This window comes from Equus asinus, chromosome 24 (genome assembly GCF_041296235.1).
Source record: "Equus asinus isolate D_3611 breed Donkey chromosome 24, EquAss-T2T_v2, whole genome shotgun sequence".
Classification (NCBI taxonomy): Eukaryota; Metazoa; Chordata; class Mammalia; order Perissodactyla; family Equidae; genus Equus; species Equus asinus.
This window is the reverse complement of record NC_091813.1, coordinates 45,969,997-45,982,787: the sequence shown is the minus strand read 5'-3', so window position 1 is coordinate 45,982,787 and position 12,791 is coordinate 45,969,997. Positions and strand designations below refer to the sequence as shown.

Sequence of the window (12,791 nt, the reverse complement as noted above, 5' to 3'; positions counted from 1 at the left end):
CGTTGAAACAAATACAAATTCAGTTATTTTTAGTGCTGATGAAGTTTGTGTGGAGAGACGTCTCTGTCAAAAATGTCAGCTAGCTAACAGCGATTAAGATTTTTTTGTTGAAAGTAGCAATTAGTGTCAAACTTCAGACAACTAATTGTTTTTTTCTTATTGCTTGGATTAAGTTGTGTTGGGAGGCATCCGGGGAACACCAGCCACAGATGAAGAATAGGAAATAAGGAAAAAAAGAGGAATTTTAAATTAAAAAGGTCAATGATATTGTAGATTTTAGTTCATGATATATATATATATTTTTTTTTTTTAATGATTTTTAGTGTGTTTGCTGGCTGCCAGATTCCATACCCCAAACGAGAATTCCTTAATGAAGATGAACCTGAAGAGAAAGGTGATAAGGTATAGCCTGCATGGGACACTTTCACATCCAGAGAGTAAGGCGGGGGGCGGGGAGAGAACTTAGGGAAGTATAATTCCTATGTATTTAACTGCCTTTTATTTAATCAAGTATGTATTCACTTTATTGTAGGTGTCCTTTGAAATTTAAAATATAATCAGCTTACAGATAAATGAACTTCCTGATTTGTTTTATAGCCTGTTTTCTTCTCTGACTCTTAATTCTTGTCCTTTCTGTTTGTTCAGTGTCATTACCATCCCTTTCTGCAGGCTGCTTTTCAAAGCATCATTCTGTCCTTTGATCATAATTGGATAATCAGGCCCCTCCCCACACTCCTCTACTTTTCCAAAGTCGTAATCGAAAAGACCAGTAGAGCTGGTTTAGTGAATGTAGAACCATTTCCTGTGTGCTTATGGTCTTCAGTGGGATGTCTGTGTGATTTGGAGGATTAGTCTGCAATCTAAATGAGCTTCAGAGGATGAGTCCTATTCAGGGCTCAGTACTTTGACCTCTGGGGATGCTGTATTCCCTGGCTGCTCCATCCTCTAGTCATTCCCATCACTTTGGTGTCCGGCATAGGTCACTCTCCAGGTTGGTCAGCACTCACATGTGCATATCAAGTAATGAAAGAGATTTCCTGTTCATTTATTTCCATACCAAGCTTGCTTTTTGTTTTTCCTTACAAGAATCAGCAACAACAGCAGAACCAACATCAGCAGCCCACAGCCCCTCCACAGCAGGCAGCAGCCCCTCCACAGGCGCCCCCACCACAGCAGAACAGCACCCAGACCAACGGGACTGCAGGAGGGGCCGGGGCTGGGGCCGGGGGCACCGGAGCAGGGCTGCAGCACAGTCAGGACTCCAGCCTCAACCAGGTGCCTCCCAACAAGAAACCGCGGCTGGGGCCTTCTGGCGCCAACTCAGGCGGGCCTGTGATGCCGTCGGATTATCAGGTACTCCCCGAAGTTTGTACTTCTTCACCTTCACACGTATTATGAAATAGGAAGTAGATTTATAATAGATCCTTTTAGAATTAAGTAGTACTTAACCCTGAAGTTTGTACAATCTTGTTTCTAGGGCATTACATGAAAATGAAGATTTTTGTCATATTTCATGTAATTGTAAGATATTTCCGTCTCTTGATTTGTTTATCCTGATACACCTTCCTCCTCAAAGGAAGTTTCTCATTGTGCCCTTACAGCTGCCTATCAGCTTTGGGTCAGAAAAAGATATCTGGGTAAGCAATTGAAAAAGGAGAGGAGTGGCAGCTTATTTTGGACAAAATTAGCTGCATACTTCAGAAAGATTTGCTGGCACTGGGAGGAAATAATCAGTAAGTAGCCACATAAATTTAGAAGAGAAAGGGATTAAAATTGAGATTTCTCAGAAATAACTGTTAAATCTCACTTGAAATAATTTTGAGACTGGGAAGTACTTTTTGTTATTAAGATCAAAAGAAAACTACAGTTCTACTACTAATTTGAGAAATTTAAAAAAGTCTCAGAATTGGTATTTGGAGAGAGTGGTAAAAATACTTGTGAAAAATCTAGAGAATCTTGCAAAAGAAAACCATTTTCAAGGTAGTAACAAGCTAAGAAAGGATCTAAGAAGAGGAAAAAAAGGTAAAAAAAGAAAAAAAAAGGTTTAGCACCATGGTCCCTCCGGGAACTGATGGAGGAGGAGCATTAAGGATGGAGATAATGGAAAAGCAAACCACAGGCAAGGGAGTCATAAACTCACTGATAAGGAACAGGAATGAAGAGAAACATCAACAAAAACGACATGAGAAATAGCCACCTCGACTGGCTTTACATTTTGAATATCTCAACAAACTAATGTGTTTTCACACAATTGCTGTTCTGAAAACTTCTCTTCGAAGATTCCCTGCGAGCAGAGGAGTATATAACAGCACTTCCATTTGGTTCCAATTAAACTAATCAAGGCTTCAGTTTGATCCACTAAAAACAGCTTGCTCTTTGGGTGGTAGTCGTGAACATATTTAAATTTGATTATACATTCAGTTTTTCCCCTAATGTTGGTTTATTCCTATTATATGAGCAATAAGTCATTACTATATACCAGCTCATCTTTGTGTCTGTGATTGTATTATATTAACCTGATTATAGTCCATCATGGACAGAATACTTACCTGTTGTATTTACTCCTTTCAGATCCAGTTCTTCAAAATGCTTTGTCCATACTGTGCTATCTACTTAAAAACAAAACAGCATATCTATGAAATGGGTAGATAGCTCAGCTGTTGAGGTGGAGAGACTAGCATGAGGCGGGGTGAGGGAGTCCCTTTGCACCAGTGTGCAACTTGCACATCATCGACGTGTGTGTTCTTTATCTAGTGTGGAAGAGCTATTGTGCTGAGTCTACTCTGTTCAAGTAAAAGTAATCATAGCCCGCCTAACAATTTAGGGCTTCTGAGTGGAAAGAACGTTTTTTCATACTAAATTTCAAAATAAAGCATGTAGCTAGAATATGGAATTTTGAAAGGCTTCTTACACCAACACAGCTAGTCAGGGTTATATAACTTAGGAAGGGGGGAGAAGTGGCGCTGTTTTTAACCAAGACAGTCTTATTGCCCTGTTGTCTTGGACTACATTTTGCAAGTCCAGGAGAGGAGGACCTTGCTGATTTGTCCTTCCTTTAGCCCCTAGTGCCACCTCAAGGTCATTTACATTTTTAACTATAAGTAATGTTTTGTGATGTGTATGCTTTCCCACTTGGCTCACAGGAAGAACCAGCCTTCTGAGCATAGCCAAACACACGGGTCCCAGTTGTATTTAACCAGGCTCCATATTCTTACTCTAGAGACGAATTTTCCTTTTATATACTTTTTCATATTTGCTCTTGGTGCTATGAAGATGAATGTTTCACTTAAAGTAATAAAATACATGGAGTTGAAACGCATTTGTCTCTGCCTTCTCTTGAGGGCATTTTCTATTCTAAATACTACCTGAAGTTTGTGAAGCCCACCTCTGCCGCCCCGCCCCCAGCTGTGTCCTGCTTTGTCAGGTGAGTGGTGCTGCTGATGCCACTCTAGCTTCTACCTCTGAAAGCTCTTCTCTCTAAAAATGATTTCTTTTTTTTTTTTTTAAAGATTTTATTTTTCCTTTTTCTCCCCAAAGCCTCCCGGTACATAGTTGTGAATTTTTAGTTGTGGGTCCTTCCAGTTGTGGCGTGTGGGACGCCGCCTCAGCATGGCTTGATGAGTGGTGCCATGTCCGTGCCCAGGATCCAAACCGGCGAAACCCTGAGCTGCTGCAGCGGAGCATGTGAACTTAACCTCTCGGCCACAGGGCCGGCCCCTAAAAATGATTTCTTAATCACAGCCTTCTTATTTATAATGAGTATGTTAACAGCCTCTCAGTGTACATTATGAATGCCATTGATTCAATATGCCAAATTGATTATTCTTGTTTGCAAGTGTCAGTTATCCAAAGAATAACTAACGAGAATTTGTCAGCATAAAGAGCAGGGGGTCATAAGTTTCCCCTCTGCCTTTCTTTGCCAGTAACTTATCTCCCAAAGAAATCCAGCCAAACTTCGTGCCTGCCGGAACATGTGGTTACGGTGGTGGCAGGCTATGACTTCAAATAAGCAGAATGTACTAATTAACAAACTAAGTTAGCTGTCAGCTCCCATGGAGCTAGTCCAGGAGCCTCTGATAGAAAGGGTTCATTTCTCCATCCTATTGTGATTAATCCTGAGCCATTCTCTTCTTCCACCCGTAATTCCTTTGTCTTGTTTGTTTCTCCTAGCACTCCAGTTCTCGCCTGAATTACCAAAGCAGCGTTCAGGGATCCTCTCAGTCCCAGAGCACACTAGGCTACTCCTCCTCGTCCCAGCAGAGCACGCAGTACCACCCATCTCACCAGGCCCACCGGTACTGACCAGCCGCAGCCCAGAGCACCGACTCCAGCAATATGATGTCTGCATTGAAAAGAACCAAAAATGCAAACTATGATGCCGTTTAAAACTCATCCACTTAGGAGGAAAACTACATACTGAGCATTTTGCAGGACTGCCTGATGTCTCTTCTTTATTGACTTAAAGAAGATTTTTGTGAAGTTTCCCGACACCCTTTCCCCGCATGTGTTCCATCGTGGCTCTCTGATAAAGCGTCTGATCTAACCCCAGCACTTAGCTCCTGTAACCTTCAGCATTTTTTGGGAAGGATTTCCTGGTGCACCTTTCTCATGCTGTATCAATCACTATGATTTATCTTTTCAAAGCTCTTTTAATAGGATTTTAATGTTTTAGAAACAGGACTCCAGTGGTGTATAGTTTTATACTTCATGAACTAATTTAGCAACACAGGTAAAAATGCACCTTTTAAAGCACTACGTTGTTCTCACAGAATATAACTGTTCTGCTCATGAAGTCTTAAACAGAAACTGTTACTGTCCCAAAGTACTTTACTATTATGTTTTTATTTATCTAGTTTCAGGGAGGTCTAATAAAAAGACAAGTGGTGGGACAGAGGGAACCTACAACCAAAAACAGCCTAGATTTTTTTGCAGTTACTATGCTTTATGCTAAGAAGACCTGACGTAGGTGGTGATTTTTATGTAATCATTCATATGGAACGTAGTTCCCAGAATCCTGTTATTCTGAATGGTATTCGGTCATTAAGGTTTATAATTTTAACCTTCGTGTAGCTCAGTCTACCTTGAAAAGGGTTTCAAGAGCTTTGATGAATACAGTCCTGTGGTGACCGACTCCAGAAAGCTGAAGAGAATACTAACTGCACTAGGATTTCTTTAAGGAGTAATGTTGATCAAAGGACGTATTACTTCCCTTTGAAGGAAAAGCTTTTAGTGTGTATTGTACATAAAGTTGGCTTCTCTAAAGAACTGTTGGTTTCTTCGCATCTGGATTAGCTTGAGTAACATTCTTACATAATCGAGGGTACTCAAGTGGAAGCCTGCAAATTAATCTGCTCTTAAAAGAAATAGCAGTGTTCTCCATTCATATTTGCATTAGACATAGAGTGACTATTTTTAAAGCATGTTAAAAATTTAGGTTTCATTCATGTTTAAAGTATGTATTATGTATGCATAATTTTGCTGTTGTTACTGAAACTTAATTCTATCAAGAATCTTTTCATTGCACTGAATGCTTTCTTTTGCCCCTAGAAGAAAACTTAATAATTGTGCCTAAAAGACTATGGGCAGATAGTATATGACTATACCAGATCAAATGTATATTTGCATTTCCGTGATCTATGAATTAGAGGCTGGGTTCTTTCTTAGCAAGTGTAAGGAACCCCTGACTCCCCAGAGTCACAAGGAAATGTAAAGACTTGTAGAGCTCCCATTGTAATGTAAGGGGCAGGAAATTTGTGTTCTTCTGAATGCTACTAGCAGCACCAGCCTTGTTTTAAACATTTTCTTGAGCTAGAAGAAATAGCTGATTGTTGTATATGCAAGTTATATGCATTTTTTTTTTTACTATTCTTTGTGAACTTATCTACCTGGTTATGATACTCTGGGTCCATACACAAGTAAAATAAGACTCTTAGACAGAAGCCAGTATACATTTTGCACTATTGATGTGATACTGTAGCCAGCAAGGACCTTACTGATCTCAGCATAATAATGATTATTAATAATAAGGACTATGTAGTGACCCTCATCAACACTGAAGATGAAACAGTTGACATGCTCCATTGGGAGGAATTTCTGATTGTCTCCATGGTAACCTACCCCTTCCATTTTGTAAAATGAGAAATTAATAGCCCTCTGCATAATGTAGCTACCTGTATAAAGTTCTGTCCTGTGCCCTGAAACCTCCTTGTCCAGAGCGCTTGGTCATCAGATGCTTATTGCACCTCACCGTGTGCCCAATGCCGTGCTGGGTGGAAGACGCAAAGGGCAAGACGTACTCCCTGTCCTTAAGGAGCCTGTGATTGATTCCCTGATAGGAAGCTCTCCTGGGAGGATTGGCTTGTAAGTGAAACCGTCTTAGAATATGAAGGTCCTTTTGTTTACTTCTAAAACCGCTTGGTTAGAGTTATTATTCCAAGTTCTACTTTATAATAAACAGTGTTATGGAGAGGTTTCTATGTTTCTAATTACCTTCGAGAAAGCCAGTGATTAAAGATCACAACTGGCATTAATGTGTATGTGAAATGTTCACAGCAGCCTTTCGACAACAATTGGGTGGCCCTTGTAGGCAGAACGCCCGCTACTAAGTGGTTGTAGGAACTTACAATGAAAATAGAGGCTCTGCTCCTGGCCTCAAGGGGAGTGTACATTTCATAAAAGGAGGACCCAGATGTGGGCATGAACCAAAATACCTTGCCCCTTAATACTTTCTAAGCAACGTTGATATACAGTTCTTATGATATGTGTTTATACGATCACAGGACTACCTTGCTTTCCTGTATATAGTGAATTTTACTGGCAGAAGCAGTATGGAAACTGTCAGGGGATTTCATCAGTTGCTTCCAGTACATGGTGTTCTCCAGGATATAGCCAGATAGCCCTGTTAACACACGTGACTGGGTTTCCCGTCAGCGTGCTTTCCTCCTGTGTCCTCACTTCAGGGTTGATGATGCCCACTGGTGCCCATTACCCTTTGAAATAATTTGGTTCATAATACCCTGTTAAAGGGAACAAAGCCTTTAATACACCTACGAGCCCTAAAACTGTGGGACCTCGAAGGAGACCTGTGAAGCTTTTTGAGGTTAACATTTACCTTTTTGGCCCCCAAATGGTCACATTCCTCTTTGAAAGCTTATTACTGTCATGTCCCTTGAGAATGCCAGGGGGACGTCCCTCAGCGTATGGAAACACCCAAACCAGGAGAGGTATTGAAGGAAGGGATCAAGTGAAGGTTGTCTGCTCTCCATATTACAAGTCAGTGTTCAAGTCAGCTTTCTGGTGAGGTATGAGTTTGGGAAAAGGGGTTCTAGAATTTCAGGACAGCTGGGCTCAACAGTAAGGTCGCCTGGCAGCAGGGCTGATACTGCGAGGCTGAAACAATCCTTGTGATGAAGTAGATCATGCAGTAACATACAAAAACCAAGGACTTGTATATTTTTATATCTGTGTGGTTTTAAAACTTTAGTACTTAGAATTTTGGCCTTCTGCATTACTCTCTTGCTCTTGTAAACAATTTACATTTAAGAATGGAAAGGGATGACACTTACCTACGAGTTCACTGCCTCATTCCTGGTGAAACAACTGCTAGTTGTACGCCTCTAAGATGATGCTGTTTTCTCTGCTAAAGGTAAAAGAAAAGAAAAGAAGAGTTGGGCAATAAGGCTTGCCACTTACTCTGCTTTGAATAAATTTATGTAGCAGAAACTCTACAATGAAGGAAGAATTCTATGAAAATTGCAAATCCTAAACTCTATGGTGTTATCTTCCTAGGGAATGGAGAAAGGCAGTAAGATGGCAGTTAGACTAAAGGAGGCTTGAAGGAGTCAAGTATAAGTAATGTCTTATATAAAACATAGCAGTTTAGGTCCCCATAATCTTCAAGAATAGTCACAAATCTCATAAAGTGAAGTTCATTGTTTTAGGATTTTTTAAAAATGTGTTGTACCTAAGGCCATACTTACTATTCTATGCTATCACTGCAAAGGAGTGATATGTATGTATTATATGAAAAAAGTCCTTAATGCACTGTTATCTCCTAAATATTTAGTAAATTAATACTATTTAATTTTTTTAAAGATCTGTCTGTGTAGACACTAAAAGTATTACACAAAATCTGGACCGAAGATGTCCTTTTTAACAACAATTTAAAGTACTTTTTATATATGTTATGTAGTATAGCCTTTCTAAACTGCCTAGTTTGTATTTCCCATAATTCCTATTTGTGAAGTGTACCTGTCCTTGTCTCTTTTCTCAGTCATTTTCTGCACGCATCCCTCTTTCTATGATTATAGAGACGACTGTGTGTGCTTTCCAGACTCCACTGCGAGGTATGCGCTGAGCCGGCTGCGCCCGGGCGAGGCTGCTCTGGGGGCGCAGGACGAGCCGCAGCTTTGGAGCGGAGTGCTTCTCGCTTTTGAGTTGTCCTGACATCCTTCTTGAAATGACTGTTAAGACTAAAATAAATTACATTGCATTTATTTTATATTCCTGGTTGTAATAAAACTTAATTGACTTTGTTTCTGTGTGGGTTTTTTTAGTTATAGAAAAACTCTGGTTATAAGTTTTAGTGCTAACATTTTATCTGTGTGCCTAGAAGCTTTTCAGATTCCGCTTGTCCTGCGGAGATGCAGTCTCCCTGTGAGCTGCAATGTGTCATTTTATTCAGGATGCTCATGATGTCACAAAACCACAGAGGCAAGGCTTGCAGACACCTCAGAAGCAAAATTACAGCTTTTAAAACATCTCCACGGAAAACATCCTCTTTTTAAAAATGAAAATTAGAAGGATGTTTTAGAAAAAAACAGGCAGCCTTTTGTGGGTAGAGTGGCATTGGGAGTTTCTCCTTTTATAAGAACGTTCCGTTGTACCTGGCTGCCCCTTCTCCTTGAGGAAGCTTCGCTGGTCACTCCAGTGGTCAAAGGCATCATGGAGTGAATTGAAATGTTTCAGTGACATAAAAACAAAACTTGCATTTCTATTTAAAATAGATGGTGCACTATTGCGTCCCACTGCCTCCCTGCTCGGCACAGATTGCGGCTTAATACTGTGCTGTTTGTAAGGTAGAGCTTCTCTTGAAAAACTGCTCTTTGATTGCAGCTGCCTTTCTAACTGGCCGCCTGGGCAAGAGAAAGTGGATGACTGCGCGCACCCCTTACCAACTCCTGGGAAACTAGCTCGCAAGTGCAGATCTGTCTCCCGAGCCGACTGTAAGTTCTTTGTGGACAGGCCCAGGTTTTATTCCTCCTGCACTTTCAGCACCTGATGTGGTGCCCAACACAGAGCAGACAATTAATACGGCAAGTCATTAACATCGCTTTTGTACACTGGCATAGAATTCCTGGATCATTTAATATGCCTTATTTGTATATAGACAAAGAGGAACGAATGTCATTTTGTTCCATGAGTAATGAAAATGCCAGAAATAGATATTTCTTAAAATAGGTTCATTTCTTACATTTTTGGTTGCAGTTATAATAAAATATCACCCCAGAGGAGCAAACAATTCAAATTGCATTTGAGGGGCCGGCCCAGTGGCTGAGTGGTTAAGTGCACGTGTTCTGCTTCAGTGGCCCAGGGTTTCACTGGTTTGGATCCCGGGCGCGGACAGGGCACCACTCGTCAGGCCACGTTGAGGCAGCATCCCACATACAACAACTAGAAGGACCCACAACTAAAAATCTACAACTATGTGCTTTGGGGGTTGGGGAGAAAAAAGCAGGAAAAAGAATTGCATTTGAAGAAAAAATTGAACTAAGTTAGCCATGCTTGCCAATCTTCTTTAGAAGCCATCTTCCTTTTGACTGCCCAGAGTAGGCATTTTAAAGCCTCACATAGAGTCATTTTGTCTGGCAGCCAGTAGAAAGCCAGCTTGGCCAAGCAACACACAAACCTAATAGGGAAATTTGATCTAAATGAGAGAATAAAATATATGGAAAAGAAATGAAAATATTGACTTAAACATTAAAATGTATTTAGCACATTCTTTAATATTTCTTAGCAATATTTTGCAAATTTCAGTGGAGAGATCTACACATCTTACCTAGCTGTCGATGCTAGTGCAGATGGCACTTTTAAAATTTCATTTTCTAATTATTTGTTGCTAGTATATAGAAATACAACTTATTTTTGCATATTGCCTTTATATCCCGCAACCGTGCCAAATTCTCTGTTCTAGTAGCTTTTTTCTTTTTGATGGGAGAGAATTCCTTTAGATTTTCTATATATACGATTATGTCATCTGTGAATAAAGACAGTAGTACTTTTTCCTTTCCAATCTGAATAACTTTTATTTCTTTCTCTTGCCTAAATGCATGGGCTGGTACTTCTAATACAATGTGGAATAGAACTAGTGTGAACGAACACCTTGCAACATTCTCAATCTTAGAAAGTATTCCGTATTTCACCATTGGCTATGGTGTTAGATAAAGGTTTTTCATAGATGTCCTTTATCAAATGGAGGAAATTTCCTTCTGTTCCTATTCTGACAAGAGTTTTAATCATGAACAGCTGCTGAATTTCATTAAATGCCTTTTCTGCATATGAAATGATCATTTTTCTCTTTTATGCTGTTAATGGGATGAATTACATTGATCGGGTTTTTTTTTTTGTTTTTGGGGTTTTTTTACTTAAAACCACACAAATTTATTATCTCAGTTTCTGTGGGTCAGAAGTGTAGTCATGGGTTGACTGAGTCCTCTGTTCAGTGTCTCATCAGATTTCAAGGTGGTAACTGGAACTTCGATCTCATCTAAGACTTGGGGTCCTCTTCCAAGATCACTAGTTGTTGGTAGAATTCAGCTCCTGTGGGTGTAGGACTTGTTTGCTGTCAGTGGAGGTCCATTCTCAGCTCCTAAAGGCTGCCCACTGTAGCTTGCCATGTGGCCATCTCCTAACATGGTAGTTGGCTTCTTCAAGGCCATCAGGAAAATTTTTCTCTAGTCTGCTACAATGGAGTTTTATAGAATATAATGTAATCACAGATGTGACTATTCCATCATATTGACAAGTCCTGCTCAAGTGAGGGGAATTGTATAGGGTGCAGACATCACGAGCTACACTGATTGATTTTTTTGAATGTTAAAACATCCTTGCCTTCCTGGGATAAACACAGAAGAGAAGGCAATGTGAAGATGCAGAGATTGGAATGATGCAGCCACAAGTCAAGGGATGCTGTCAGCCACCAGAAGCTAGAAGAGGCAAGGAACAAATTCTCCTCTAGAGCCTCTGGAGGGAGTGTGGCCTTGCTGGCACCTTCATTTCAGACTTCTGGCATCCAGAACTGAAAGAGAATAGATTTCTGCTGTTGTAAGCCACCAAGTTCGTGGTAATTTGTTACAGCAACCATAGGAAGCTAATACAGATTTTGGCCATGATGTATTATCATTTTTCTAATTTGCTGGTTTTGATCTACTAATATTTTGCTAGGGATTTTTGTAACTATATTCATGAAGAATACTGGTCTATAATTTTCCTGGGATATTCTTGTCAGGTTTGGTATTAGGGTTATGCAGGAGTCATAAAATGACTTGGAAAATGTTTTCTCTTCCTTCATTATCTGAAAGAGTTTGTGCAATACTTGTATTATTTCTTCCTTAAATATTTGGTAGAAGACACCAGTGAGGCCTTCTGGGCTTGGAGTTTTCTGTATGAGAAACATTTTCATTATAAATTCGATTACTTTAAAGGCTATAGAGCTATGCAGATTTTCTATTTCTTCTTGAGTCAGTTTTGTTAAGCTGTATTTTCCAATTGATTTATTTCATCTAAGTTGTAAGGTAAATATTTCTCTTACGATATATACTTAGACACAGGATTGTCAAGTCAAAAGGAATGAGCTTTTTAAATTATGATAACATTTGTTGATCTAACATTTACCGAGCCTTTCCTATATGCACTTTACACATACTAACTCATTAAATTCTCACAACAACTGAATGAGATGGGCACCATTAGTATCCCAATTTTTAATAAATGAAAAACAAGACTGAGACAGAGAGGTTAAGTAACTTGTATAAGTCACACAGCTGATAAGCATCAGAGCCAAATTCCTAACCGTTTGTACCAGTGGTTCTCAAAATACTCCCTGGACCAGCAGTATCAGCATCATCTGGGAACTTGTTAGAAATGCAAATTCTCAGAATCCCCCCCATACCACTGAATCAGAAACCCTGGGGGTGAGCCCAGCGATTTGTGTGTTAATGAACCTCCAGGTCATTCTCATGCATGCTAAAGTTTGAGACTCACTGACTTACACCATACTCTTCTCACACATACCCCCAATTACCTTCCAAAAGGCTATATTAATTCACTCCCACCAATAGTGTATGTGAGTGCCCATATCCCTTGGCCCTACCAAAACTCACCTCAAGCAATCTTATGTACCAATCTGATAGGCAAAGAGTAGTGTCTTGTCCCTGTAAAAAGCATTTCGGTCCTCCTTCCAGTGAGAGAGTCAGTTTCTGTCCCTTCTCCTGCCCTGCTCACTCCTCCTCTCTTCTGTGTGTCCTCTGGGTCAAGTGACCTTCCTTTTTGGGAGATTCTCAATCCTAACACTTCTAACCTTGCCAGGCAACCATGTGGCATTTGAGTGATAAATTAATCTCATTCTTTGGGAGTAGGGAGAAGCAGATAGGTTATCTTATATAAATACAAAAATCTTTTTTTGTTTACTGAGCAGGAAATACGAAGTCTTCAGCTTTCATTAACATCAATCCTTTTCTAAACTGTATGTTCTTCTTGGAAATCCGTGCACCTCTTGGCACCGTGGAGCTGGT

The 12,791-nt window shown here is 40.0% G+C and overlaps 1 protein-coding gene across 7 annotated transcripts in view; it reads left to right on the top strand.

Moving 5' to 3' along the window:
• Positions 1–8,534, top strand: part of CDK19 (cyclin dependent kinase 19) — a 162,136-nt gene extending 153,602 nt beyond the window's left edge. For 6 of the 7 annotated variants that reach the window (XM_014866193.3, XM_014866195.3, XM_044757184.2 and 3 more), the window contains 3 exons: positions 324–402; positions 1,087–1,353; positions 4,171–8,534. In XM_014866193.3, coding sequence (XP_014721679.1) covers positions 324–402; positions 1,087–1,353; positions 4,171–4,302 — 478 coding nt within the window. In that variant the 3' untranslated portion in view covers positions 4,303–8,534. Of the gene's footprint in view, positions 1–323; positions 403–1,086; positions 1,354–3,341; positions 3,425–4,170 lie in introns of all 7 variants that reach the window. The other variant, XM_070496141.1, reaches the window with a different exon arrangement.
• Positions 8,535–12,791: the final 4,257 nt, after the last annotated feature.